The 13,229-nt window shown below is 58.8% G+C and overlaps 1 protein-coding gene across 1 annotated transcript in view; it reads right to left on the reverse strand.

Annotated features, from left to right (window-relative positions):
- Positions 1-5,103: 5,103 nt before the first annotated feature.
- The window catches only part of SLC6A13 (solute carrier family 6 member 13), a 35,528-nt gene continuing 27,402 nt past the window's right edge, over positions 5,104-13,229 (reverse strand). The window contains exons 10-17 of the mRNA XM_033867219.2: positions 11,211-11,314; positions 10,270-10,394; positions 8,615-8,727; positions 8,247-8,384; positions 7,460-7,562; positions 6,880-6,980; positions 5,648-5,818; positions 5,104-5,344 (exon numbers count right to left, since the gene is read on the reverse strand). Coding sequence (XP_033723110.1) covers positions 5,237-5,344; positions 5,648-5,818; positions 6,880-6,980; positions 7,460-7,562; positions 8,247-8,384; positions 8,615-8,727; positions 10,270-10,394; positions 11,211-11,314 — 963 coding nt within the window. The 3' untranslated portion in view covers positions 5,104-5,236. The remainder of the gene's footprint in view (positions 5,345-5,647; positions 5,819-6,879; positions 6,981-7,459; positions 7,563-8,246; positions 8,385-8,614; positions 8,728-10,269; positions 10,395-11,210; positions 11,315-13,229) is intronic.

Consider the following 13,229-nt stretch of genomic DNA (forward strand, 5'->3'; position numbering starts at 1 on the left):
AACCCTCTTCCTTGGGATTTTCCTAGAGAAGGTGCCAGAACACCTCAAGAACCTAGAAAGGACCCAGGTTTGCAGGTAGACAGGCCTGGGTTTGACGCCTCCTTTGTCTGTCGGCCAGACAAGCATCTGAGCCTCTGTCTACCGACCCGTCAAGGGTGCGTGACAACACCTACTTCACAGAGTTGCTGGGAGGGCGAAAGGCAGTCTGGGAGACTGCTTAGCGTGTTGTCGGTGCTTCAGGGCACTTGGTGATGTTTGCTGAAGGGTCGTCTGGAAGCAGGGGCTGGGATGCTGGAGTGTCCCAGGCAGCAGTGACGATGCTCTGGGGACCTCTGGGCACTCAGCACACAGCTGGGACTTGTCTGATTGCCTGACGGCCATCAGTGGTGAACTGGTACTTGTTGAATAAATATCTGTGCCCCCACGACGTGCCCGGTGAGCTTCTCCAGAACGGGGTCCTCATCGCTGTTTCTGAGATGTCCTCGCGGTGCTCATACAGGACCGTCCGGGGCCATTCACTCAGGACAGACAGTGCCCCCTTCCGGATAATAAAGACGCTTCTTCGGGCCCAGGTGGTGGGGGGAGGAGAAGCTGTGAAGAGAAAGGGAAATTTCCCTTTGCCTGTTCCTCCCCTGTGTGTCCTAGAACTTCCCCGCAGGGCTGGGGTGTGGAGCGCAAGTCTCAGTCTGTAGTTTTCCATCGAGCACCCCCCGCTCAGTGTCTCAGGCCCCTCTCAGCATCTCCCTGAGGCTCCCCGTGGAGAGCAAGCCAGGCGGGCTGGGGCGGAGCAGGGCCGTGGCCCCGGCCGAATTCACACGGTTTCCCCTGTGCTCGGCGGGCCCGGAGTGATCGAGCTGCTGCAATGCCCTGTCCCCGTCCCCACCGTGTGTCAACTGCACAGCTCGCTGCAGAGGGGTACAAAGTCCGTGTGATTACCTGGCCGCAGCCACTCAGAACAGAAGACCCAGCCTCTCCGGGAAGGGGCGCCGGAGGGAGGAAAACCAGGCTGGGCAGAGGGTGAATTTCCCAGCTCTGCCATTCAGTCAAAAGTGTTACTTCACGCCTACCGTGTGTGGGGCTTTTCTGCGAGGACCTGGGGATACACATGTCACCTCCCCTCCACCTCACGAGAGAAGAGCTGCCGTGTTTGACCTCGCCTCCCTCTAACACCCGAACTCCCGCACTCAAGCCCACCCAACCCCGCAGCTTCAGCCCCCACTGGGCATTCAGAACAACTGGTGAACTCTTGGGGGCAGGAGACCCCATTTTACAACAGATAGGGCTCCCTAAGTTACCTGGAAAGCCTACCTAAGACAGGCCTGTTTCCATACTGGGGAGGGCCCAGAGTCGAGATGAAATAATGAATCCGTTATCTTGCTGCAGTGAAACCCGTCGAATGTTCTCCTCACCACAGTCATCTTCTAACCCGTGCACACTTTTGGAAGTCCTGGCGTGGAAGGAACCTAGTTCCTGAGCACCTAACTCAGCCTAGGTGCTTTACATGTCACCCCATTTTGTCTTCACAAGAACCTCGAAATGTAGGAATTATCAGCCCATTTTACAGATGAGAAAACTGGGGCAACTAGAAGCTAAATGATGTGTCCTAAGGCTTCATTTACTGGTGGTAAATGAGGGAGCTGGGATTTGAAGCTGGGCCTCTTGGCTCCAAAAATCTTTGCTTGTTCCACCGCAGCAAACTGTTTCCCAGACCAGGAGTATCTAGAGGGCAGGGGTCACTTTTCATAATTCTTTGTTTCTGCCTCCAGCACTTAATATAGTGCTGGCTCAGAGTAGGCATTTGGATGGATGATGGAGGGATGGAAGGATGGATAGAAGGAAGGAAGGAAGGAAGGATGGATGGATGGATGCAACTTGAGGGGAATTTTGATTTCAGTCTTCCCTCTTCTGAAAGGGCTCCCAGAAACAGGGGATAGACTAGGGCTTGGAAGGACTCAGGTCTTGCTTTTCTTGGACAAAACTGCTGGTGCTGAGCAGGACTCTCAGGCCACAGGATGCAGGTTCCTTTAGCTCCGCCTCTCTCCTGCCTCCTGGCAAAAATGCTTAGTTAATAAACGTGTAGCCTTCTTTCTGGGGCCTAGTGCAACCTGACGCCTGTGGCTGGGGAGTCCAGGGGGCAGCAAGGATGTCACTGAGCTCTTTCTGGGCTTTTCTGTTTCATTGACGGCCCAGTGCAGAGGTGGGGGGAGGGTGGAATCATGGAAAATAGGATGGATTTGCTTGAAATATGTCCCCAAGGCAGCTGTGCCTACACCCTCCACTGGGCTCTAACAACACTGATGTAAATACTACTATTCCCATTTTATAGAGGAGCAAATTAAGGATCGGAGCGATGAACTTGCCCAAGGTCACAGAGCACACAGACCTAAAGCAGGCCTGCCAGCCTCCGTAAAGGGGTACGCCTGGCAGACTGTGGTGTCTGGGTCTATGCACATTCATCTGAGGAGAGTGAGGCACTGTGTGTGCGCACGTGTGTGGATCTGAGACCTGGGTGTGATGTGAACACGGTCTGAGGTCTGAGGCTCCACGGCAGCCTGACGGGTTCAGTGCCCCCTCCGTGGCTCCCCAATGTCCACGGGCTCCAGTCCTAACTCTCCGGGTACCGCTGCGCTCCTCTCTCCTTCCAGCTATCGCTTGACCTGAGGCTCTATGCCTGCCTCACAAGAACCTTGAAGTGTAGGAGTTGTTAGCCCATTTTACAGATGAAAAAATTCGGGTGAATAGAAGCTAAATGATGTGTCCTAAGGTCTTCTTCTCTGACAGGTGTGGCCTCTAGACAAAGGGCTCCCCTTCCTTTTCTGTCTTCTTCCCCTGGGACCTGCAGGATCTGAATCTGCCCTTCCAAGCAGAGCTCCAGTAGAGGGGACAGAAAGCGGCCCCGCCCCCACTACCCCTTTGAGGGGGCAAAGCCACGTCTGGGTATTCCTGCTGCCGTTCCCTGACGTGACCCCTGGCTTTTAGAGCAGGTCCCGATCAGCCCTCCCCCCACTGGTCTCATGACCTCACCGTTGGGCTCTCACACCCGTGACCCCATCCAGCCCTACAACAAACCCGTGTGTGGGCGGGGTGCCCAGTGTTACCTCCATCTGCAAAAAAGGAAGACCTGAATTCCACCAAGAAACACAGCAGGTCCGAGGCCGCTGACGACTAGAAGCTGTGTCTCCTGATCCCGGTGCCAGCGGGTTACTTTCACACCGTATCGCACCGTCAACGAAGCTCCGAAATAGGGTTCAAACCACCGTGACTGAACTGCGCACCCCCCTCCCTGGGCCTAGCAGATCCCTGCAACTTTGCTAGGATGGAGAGAGAGACATACCTCAGCCTCAGAACAGCCTTCCCAGACCCCCAACCCTAGACCCTCAGGATCCTTCCCACGCCCACTTATTCCTTCTGAGACCTTGCTTCTCTTCCACAGCGTTTGTCATCCTTTGTCCTTCAAGAGATGTATCTGTCTTTGCTCCTCGTGAATCCTGAGCACAGCACCATGCAGTAGGTGTCCTGGAAATGTCCTCAGACGGGTGGAGACGCCAGGTGTGGGACCTCGAGGCCCACACGTTTCTCTAGCAGACTTATTTCTTCCATCTTAGGACTGCCTTGCTCCTGGCACACTGGGGGGTGCCCAGCCACTGTCCAGGAAGGAACCACCAAGGCCAACACACAGCAGGGCTGCTGTCACCGATTTTAATAAACTCTCCCAACGGCGAAGAATCAAAACCTGAAGACTTCGGTGCATTTTCCCATTAACTGACTCGTAAGAAAATCGCCCAGGAAATGCCCTGCACCTCCCAGGAACAGCTCGGGAAGAAGAGCTACATGAACAGAGGTGGGGACACAGGAAGACATGCGGGGGGAAGGGCTGCTGTGTGTCCCCGCTCCCCCGTGGGCCCCGGACACACGCGCCCGCTCCAGCTCCAGGCACCTGCCCAGAGCCAGGCTGCGGCGCACTCCTGTGGGAGCCGGGGGCGGGGGGCGGGGGCGCCAAGGCCAGACCCGCTGACCCCGACGTCGCACAGGCTCTGCCTCCCACCTGGCTCCTCTCTGGGCGCATCTGCGCGCTCAGGCCCCGCAGCCGAGCGGAGGTCCCCGCGGTGCGCCGCCATCGTGGCCGCGCCGGGGCTGCCGCATCCGCATCTATCCATGTTCCTTCCGAGCGGAGCAGCGTGGTGGTCCCGAGGCAGCGGCTCCCTCTTCTGGCCCAGCCGGGTAGTGCCCTGCTCCGCCCGCGGTCCCTGCTGTCCCGCTCTCGTACCCCTGACACCAAGCCCCTGGCGGGCGCACACAGTTTGGACAGGCGAGGTCAAGGCAAGGAGACGGCAGGGGAAATCGGGCAGGAAGAAGCCCAGCCGCTCTCCTCCTCCTTCCTCCAGCGGGGGCTCAGGTGCCTCCTCCTTCTCCCCTCCATCGCCTTTTTTTTTTTTTAATTAACTGATTTATTTATTTTTGGCTGCGTTGGGTCTTCGTTGCTGTGCACGGGCTTTCTCTAGTTGTGGCGAGCGGGGGCTACTCTTTGCTGTGGTGCACGGGCTTCTCATTGCGGTGGCTTCTCTTGTTGCTGAGCACAGGCTCTAGGCGCGCGGGCTTCAGTAGCTGTGGCACGAGGGCTCAGTAGTTGTGGCTCACAGGGTCTAGAGCGCAGGCTCAGTAGTTGTGGCTCGCGGTTTCTAGAGCGCAGGCTCAGTATTTGTGGTGCACGGGCTTAGTTGCTCCGCGGCATGTGGGATCTTCCCGGACCAGGGCTCGAAGCCGTGTCCCCTGCATCGGCAGGCGGACTCTTAACCACTGCGCCACCAGGGAAGTCCCTAAAAGCCCCACTTTAAAGTGAGGAGGTGGGCAAGGCAGCAAGGCGGGGGTGGGTCGGGGCAGAAACCAAGCGGAACTGCTAGCAGCTGGTGGGAAGAACGTGGATTTAATGGAATGAAGGGCGCCAAACAGAGCTCTCCCGCCCCGCCCCCGCCTGCAGCCTCACCCCACCTCCCAAGGCCCCTCTCAAAGGGGATGCTCTTGATCCTGGCCTTTCACACCTGTCCAGCCACCCCTGGAGCAGGGAAGTTGGGGTGGGAGATGCCCAGCTCAGAGGTGGATTCCAGCATGTCCCCTCTTATCTTGTCTACCCCGGGTGGTGCGGGGCAGAGAAGCACAGCAGGGCTGCTTCTGTGCCTTCCTTCTGCAACTGTCCCCACAGCCAGGCTCACTGGCCCCTTGTCCCAGGGCCTGCCCCCTAGCAGTGAGACTCCAGTTCCGACGTCCTGGGCGTGGCCGGGGCAGAGGGTTCCGCTCGGGCCCACTGGGGCAGGTCCTCAGCTGGGCACATGAGCTGGCGAACTCTCTGCAAGCAGAGTGGAGGGGTCCGTCATGAGCCGGAGAGGGGGCAAGTCTGCCAGCGTCCCTCATCACTGCCTCCCCAGAGGTGCCAAACCTGCTCTCCAGGTGCCAACACCCTAACCACAGCGGTGTCTTGGAGGCATCCTGTCTCTTCCTGGGACTGCTCAGCACTCCCTCTGTCCCTCTGACCCCACACCAGGGTCCCTGGCCCTCCTGTGTGCCAGCTGCTACCCAGGCAGGCAGCCACCTGCCAGCAAGGGGACCCCAGCTCATCCTCTGACTGCTTTCCTCCCCACCAGCTCCCTACCTCTCTGAAAGAGCCCTTGAGGGTGCTGAGTTTGTAGCAGCTCCAGGCGGGAATGCAGATCATGGAGGAGAGAGCCAGGAGCCAGCCCAGGGCATCGCCCCACCACGGGTACAGGTACTTCTTGTTGTAGGTCAGTGGGGTGTACTTGATCAGGGAGGACAGGAAGGTGGCCTGAGGGTGAGAGGAGAAGAGACGCGGCTGGGGGAGCATGGGTCCCCCCGACCAGCTGGGCCAGTCTGCCTCCGAACTCCATCCACATCTGCTCAAAATCCACACCCCCAGGAGGTACTTCCGGGGCACCCACCCTGTCCCTCCAGGGTCCCTGTGCCCCTGGGCATCCTCAACTGGGACATGGCTCTGTGCCTGGCCGTGAGCACCTGGAGGGCAGGGGTCATGCCTGGGTCGCCCCGGCCTCATCATACTTCACACACAGCGGGTGCTGCTGACACAGGTAAAGCCAGAGCAGCAGCGCTTAGTGGCTCAGGCCCAGACTCCGGAGCCAAGCTGCCTGGGCTTGAGCCCCAGCTCTCGGCCACCTTCCAGCTTGGGCGAACTGCTTAACCTCTGGGGCTTCCGTTTCACCTGAAAAGTGGATATAATGGTAATTCTTACTTCGTGGGGCTCTTGTGAGGATTGACTGGGTTAAACGCGTAAAGCATTTGGTACCCGGCAGGAAGTAAGTGCTCTGGAACTGCTACTGTTATCTCGGTGCTTATCGGTATTGTTCTCAGCAGCCCAATGCACCTGCCACATTAGACTCACACTGTGGGGTTGAGTCTGACAGCTCTGGCCCTCAGTTGATCCTTCTGTGAAACGGAAAGGAAGAATCTATCCTGCCGGCATTTTCTAGAACCCAACAGGAGGATGAATGAAACTTCTAAATGATTTTCAATGCCCACGGGTAAGTACCTTCTAGGGCTATGGCCCGTCTACCCTTCTGCTCTACCATCTCTCTCCCTTCATCTGGCTTTCCTCCCAGAGGTCATCGTTTCTTTGGTTTTTTCTTTCTTTTTTTTTTTTTTTGCGGTACGCGGGCCTCTCACTGTTGTGGCCTCTCCCGCTGCGGAGCACAGGCTCCGGACGCGCAGGCTCAGCGGCCATGGCTCACGGGCCCAGCCGCTCCGCGGCATGTGGGATCTTCCCGGACCGGGGCACGAACCCGCGTCCCCTGCATCGGCAGGCGGACTCTCAACCAGTGCGCCACCAGGGAAGGCCCCCGGAGGTTATCTTACTGTGCACACAGCCGGTGTGAGGAAGAGCCAACAGTATTTGATAAGGGGCCACGGCCTGTACCCAATCATGTCTTCAATGTTGTCATAGAAGCGCCCGGCACCTGCCACGAAGAAGAGAAGGAAGGGGGAGAAAGGACATCCTTTAGCATCCAAAGCATCAGGATGGGGACCACACCAACCAGGAAGGGCAAGGACAGTCTGTAAAAGACATCGTGGCTGTCTTCTCCAGTCCCTGCTGGAAGCAGAGCCTTCCCCGGATGGAATTCGTAGGCATAAACAGCAGTGGGAAGAACCTGGCTTAGGCAAAGGCAGGAACTTTCTGGTGATCAAGGCTGCTAAAGGCTGAAAAGCTCTGGGTAGGAGGGGACACGGGCCCACCTGGGTGGCCCGGGAGCAGCCAGCACCAGGAGGGTGGACAAGGCCGCCTCTGGAGGGCTTTTCCAATGGTAGCAATGTAGGTAGGATTCTTGAGATGTTTGAGGTTGGGAGGGAGAGAAGTCTGAGGAGGAGGTGGGTGTGAGCAGTGAGGTCACTCTTTTGTCCGAGGGCCCTGCGCAGGACCACGGGAAGAGTCACTCACCGTAGGCCCACGCCACACAGAGGGACTCAAAGATGGCCACGAACAGGAGGCACGTGCCACTGGCTGCGTAGTAGTCAAAGAGCTGAAACACGTACATACCGCCCTGCCCGGGAGGAGAGAGACAGGACTTTAGCCAGAGGAAACAGGCACCCTCGGGGCACGGAGCAGAGGTGGGGAGGGTCACAGGAGACAGAGACTAAGGGACAGTGTAGTTTGTAAGCGGTAAAGCACTCGGCAGACATGGGACAATAATAATGTTTGATTATTGTTTTTGGAAGGAAGATGCATGAGAGAGCCCTTGTTAGCTCACCCCTGAGAACACGCAGGGGGGGACCCAGAAGTCCAGGACAGTGTGCATTTTGGACACAGGGTCAGGATAGGGGCCACCACGGGTGTCATCAGGCTGATGAGCTCCATCCCCCTCCTCCCCTGAGACATCACTCAGAATGTCACCCACCCCAGGGCGCCCTTTCTGCCTTTGAAGTCTGTCCCTGGAACGTGGGTCAGCTGCCTGGGAGCTCATGGGATCTTGCTGGAGAGGCGATTTTTCCCAGCCCAACATGTCTATACCTCTCAGCTTCCGTGGAGACAAAGCACCCCTCCGCCACGCCCAGAGCCAGGTGGTCAGTGCCTCCTGGGGTGGGAAAGGGCCAGAGCCCCCGGGCCCCGAAGCCCAGAAGGCGGTGACCTGTAACTACAGCAGCCTGCCCCCCCCCGCCAGGTGGCAGTCACCCACCTGAGCTCTCCCCCTCGCCGGGCCCCACCTGCAAGCCGCCCAGCCCCTCACCTCTGTGAGCATGACGAGCCCGACGAGGAAGGAGGTGACAGACACCCCCAGGATGAGGACCTCCCTCCGGTTCTTCTTGCGGAATACACCGGGGTACATGTCCACCAGCGCCGTCACCAGGCTTTCCACGCACACGAACTGGACGAGAGGGCAAAGAACTGGAGGACAAGAGCCCTCACGAGAGGCTCCGTCAACCAGCTGGCGCCTCGCTCCCGGGGCAGCCCTGCCGGCCTCCTGCCAGCCCCGGAGCGGACCCCCCTCCAAAGCTCCCTTTGTTCCCCAGCAGGGCATCCGCGCCTGACACTCGCCCAGCCCCCAGCCCACACACACCACCGTCCCTCGGGCTCTGAGCGGCCACCTCTCGATACCTGGCTATCCAGTCCCAGGAGGACGACCATGAAGAAGAAGCAGCAGGCCCAGAGGGGCGAGAAAGGCAGCATCACCACAGCCCGGGGGTAGGCGATGAAGGCCAGACCAGGGCCTGCGGCGGGGAGAGAGGGACACGGCCCAGTGCCACCCCAAGGTGGGCTTCCCAGTGTGGGACACGGGACAGCGGAAGCCCAGAGCTACCCCCCTGCACCGTCCCCACCCAGGAGAAGCCACCCAACCCTGACCCGGTCTCCAGTCTCCAGCGCATCGCCCACTGTTTTCTCACTGGCAGCAACAGAACCTGAAGGCTGTGAGCATTCTACGGGATATGCAAAGAGAAGAGGACGGGGTCCGTCACCTGCATTCCTGTAAGTTCTGCCTCACATCCTGAGGGCTCACTCTCCAGACCTATTGCCCCCAAACCAGAGCTTTCAAACTTACAAAGAGCTTGGGGGCCAGGCAGGCCGCGGACGCCTGTGAAGCTGCCCCAGTGTAAAAGGAGGGAGCGGCGGACCTGGAGCCGTCCTGCCCCCTAAGGCAAGCGCTGTGTGGTTTCCGTAAAGTTCCAAAGAAAATACCTCCAAGACTAGACTGGGTCTGGGGCCACCGCTGGCCACCGCTGCTCCCCGAGCCTTTTCTGTCACCCTACAGCAAGTGAGCTGGCGTGAGTTTCAGAATACCCACGACACACATCCTCTCAAACACACTGCTGCCCTCAGCTGGCTCAAACGGCAGGAACAGGTCACATGCCAGCGCCGGGTCCTCGATAGGAAGCTTCGTTTGAAAGGAAGGGTATGACCGAGGGACCCGGGACAGTGGTCAGCTCCTCCGCTCGTCTCCCAGCTGCTGGGACCCGCCCCACGCACCAGCGGACACACGGCACCGAGCCTGGCACAGGGCTGTGCTTCGTAAAAGAGAAACACCATCATTCTTAACAAGAACCAGCGACGTCAGCTTCCCGTTGCTCGGCACCCTGTGTGACGGGGGGAGCTTGTGAACCCCACGATCAAAATCATCTTGTTACAGGTGCAAGTGGGTGGTCCACAGGCGTGGGGGGCGAGCAAGGCAAACACTGGCCGCTTACCCAGACGGGGGATCCGTCTGTGATTTTATTTAAAAGCAAGAGCAGCACCGCGTGGTGGGAAGGCAGGCACTTAGAGGAGGAGACTCCACGTGCCGGGAGTTAACTTACCTCTGAGACACACGCTAAGGGGAACGAGACACGGCAGGATGCATGACAATGTATACGGCACGTTATCACTTGGTTGTTACGAGGTGTAAGAGACAGAAACCGTAATACGGACGCGTGTTTGAACGTGTACGTACAGATGTGTGTGTATTCTTTTTCTCATAAAAGCCTAAACTATTTCTGGAAGTAAAACCATGAACCTGGTAACACTGGTTGCTTCCAGGGTGAGGAGCTGGAGGCCAGGGTGCAGGGGACAGTGTTCTCTGCACATCCGTTCGCCTTTTGAAGCTGGAATTGCTGTTTAAGTCCATCCCAGGTCTCCCCAGGACGCAGCCACTGAGAGGTCACCCCCAGTGTAGGTGACAATAGGAATGCCTGCAGATCCAGGCGGGCTGGTGAAGGTTCAAACAAAGCTCACAGAGTCCCCTGCCTTAGGCCCCCCGCACCCCCCAAAACACCACCCACCTGACTCGGCCACCTCAGAGATGGGCACCCCCTGCTCCTGGGACATGAAGCCCAGGATGGAGAAGATGGCAAACCCGGCCACGAAGCTGGTGCCGCTGTTGAGGAAGCAGAGGGCGATGCAGTCCCTGCAGGCGGGGCGGGGAGGTGGGGACAGGAGGGTCAGAGGGGCAGCCAGCGCCTCAGGCCGGGACGCAGGAACCCCAGGTGACGCCGCCGGCCTGGCAGGGGCAGAGGGAACCCAAGGGTCTGGTTCTGTCCCCCCAACTCCATGGGCTCAGACTTGGACTAAACCCACGGTCATCCTGCAAGAATGAGACCCTAAGGAAGTAACAGAATCTAAACATTACCCATGGCCACACAGCTCCCCTTTCCCATCACGCTGCCACTGCGCCTCCTGGGACACTACCCCTGTGACCCCGTGCATGCCGGTACGTTAATGGAGAGCAGAGGGGCACGGAGAACCCAAGCAACAGGTGCTCTGTACTCACCTAAATTCAATTTTGAAATGCATGATGTGATTTTGTTTAGCTAATACTAAAACTGGCTTAAATTCTCTGACGTGAGCCAGGTGGGCCTGAGGGAACCACAGGGAGGGGATTCAGTGTTTGCTGGGGCGCAGGTACAGAGCACACAGGACCAGGCTCTGTATGACGTCACTCCCGAGCTGGGTTGCTTGCACACCTGTGCCCACTGCCCTCTACATTAGCCCCAGGCTGGGCCCTGCTGGGGGTTCCCGGCCACCCATCACCGTCCCGTCCTGGGGGAAGCAATCCCTCGCCCGAGCTGCCACTGGCTCCTCTCACCACCTGGCAGCCCTGGGGGTTGGAAAATGGCGTGAAGGCAGGTGGGGCGTAGGGAAATCCACGAGCTGGCGCACCCTCAAATCTCCCCTGCTCTAGCATACCTGGAGGGATAGGCACTCAGGCCCTGCCCCCGCTCACCTGTAGCAGTTGTTGTGGTACTTGTTGTAGCTGCCCAGGGCCGTCAGGCACCCTAGGCAGATGGCAAAGGAGAAGAAGATCTGGGTGCCTGCGTCCATCCACACCTATGCAGGGAAAAGACGAGAAAGCTGTGCCTCAGGGGAGCCAGGCTGTCTGGGCTCCACGGACCACACAGGCCTACAGCCAAGCCAGGCACAGGATGGCAGACCCCTGCCCTCAGCCCGCGCAGGCAGCCCCGCGGCCATGCTATTCCGATGCGCTCGACTTCCCGGGCCCCTAGATGGAGTTTCTCGGGCACCCCCAGGATGGCACGGGCATCAGGCATTGGAGAAAGACTGAAGGACCCACGATGGAGGCCGACGAGCTGGTGCTCTAGAACCGAGTGGGGCCTGGCCCGTCTTTTCTATAATGGAAACAAAGCCCAGGGCTCTACCTCCACGTCCCCCACCCCAGGTCCCCCGGCAGCGTGCCGAGATTGGAAGGATCCCAGCGACAGGCTTTGCGGGGATGCGGGTCCTTTGCGTCAGCGCCTTCACGGGCACGTAGCTTTGCCCCTTGCGCCTCAACATCCTCTGCAAAACAGGAAGAGCGAGCCCCAGGTCACGAGGCGTCGAGAGGATGGACAGAAGTCATCTGTGAAGAGCTTTGTACTCCCTGGGGGGAAGATAGCTCTCCAGCTAAACATAGGGTATGGCTGTGCTTGTTATTATCTCAGCTGGCTGGCCCCGCCCGTGCATGTTATGATTTAGATTTAACAGCTAGAATAACATCCCAAAGGGAAAGAAGATCAAGGAGAACGGCACTTGTGGCGCTGCAGACCCACAGGAGGTGGGGTCCTGCGGCCACAGACCCTCCCCGGGCACCTCCTGCCTTCAGGGGACCTGAGCACCAAACCGTGGCCGCGGACATCGCCAGGCTGGTGTCCTAACACTTCTGGGTCCGCGTTTCTTGTCTCATGTCCGCCCTCCTCGTGAGCCCCCAAACAGGCCCCCGCTCTTCCACTAAAATCGGGCTCACAGGGCCCACGGGCACCAAAGCCTCAGCTGCTTCTGTGTACAGCTCCTCGGCCCCTACCTGTTCCCTCCCCACACCCCTAACCGTCGTGACCACCCCTAACCTCCCTCCTCTCTCACCACTCACCCCCCCAAATGCCCACTCTCCTCGGCATTGCGGTGCGTCTGAGGGAACCCGTGCCAGCCGACAGCATCAGAACGCAGACTCCTCAGCCAGCATCCCCGGGTGAGACCCTGAACTAGGCCTAGAGGAGAACCCGGAAACCTGTATTGTTTCAAAGCTTCCTGGGCGACCCTAATGACCAGTCAGATGTGGGGATCCCTGCCTTCCAGCCCCTGAGAACTGGCATCCACCCGGGCACTCGTTCCTCCTGCTCTCCCTCCACTTCTGCAGGGATGGGGACAGAGCGGGAAAGAGGGTGAGGACAGGGGGAGACTGTCTGTAACCTTCTGCCCCTCCTGCCCATGGGGACCCCCATCCCCAGGCTATGAGGGAGGCAGGAGCTGCCACCAGGGACAGGGTGTCCGGGGCAGGAAGCACAGAGGAAGACCCCAAAGGAGGAGCCAGGGCCAGCAAGGAAATAGGCAAGGTCGAAAACACCAAGGGGAGCTTCTTTAAACCTCAGGAAAAATGATCATGGGGAAAGAAGAGGGGGTCTCGGAAGCTGGAGAAAGAAAAGGCAGGAATGAAAGGAGAGAAGCTGAGGACAGGCCACAAAACTCTGAGGACGCCCCGGACCGAGGACGTGCCTCGGGGAGCCTGGTTGTTCCTTTGCAACGTCTCAAATCCTTTCCTCTTCTAAATCTGCCCCAGACTCTGCGAGGAGAGTCCTCCCAGGAAGACCCAGTGGCCTCTGGTCTGAAGGTCACTGTTCCTTTTTGTTCATTATCGCAGCCCCAAGTGCGGGTTGCTGTGGCAAGAGGTTCTAAGGTTGTACAGGAAGGATCCCACCAGGCTGGGATGGAGGGCCGGGGAGGTGTCTCCAGGCCGGTTATCCAGGACGCA

The sequence above is a fragment of the Tursiops truncatus genome, chromosome 11 (assembly GCF_011762595.2).
Source record: "Tursiops truncatus isolate mTurTru1 chromosome 11, mTurTru1.mat.Y, whole genome shotgun sequence".
Taxonomy (NCBI): Eukaryota; Metazoa; Chordata; class Mammalia; order Artiodactyla; family Delphinidae; genus Tursiops; species Tursiops truncatus.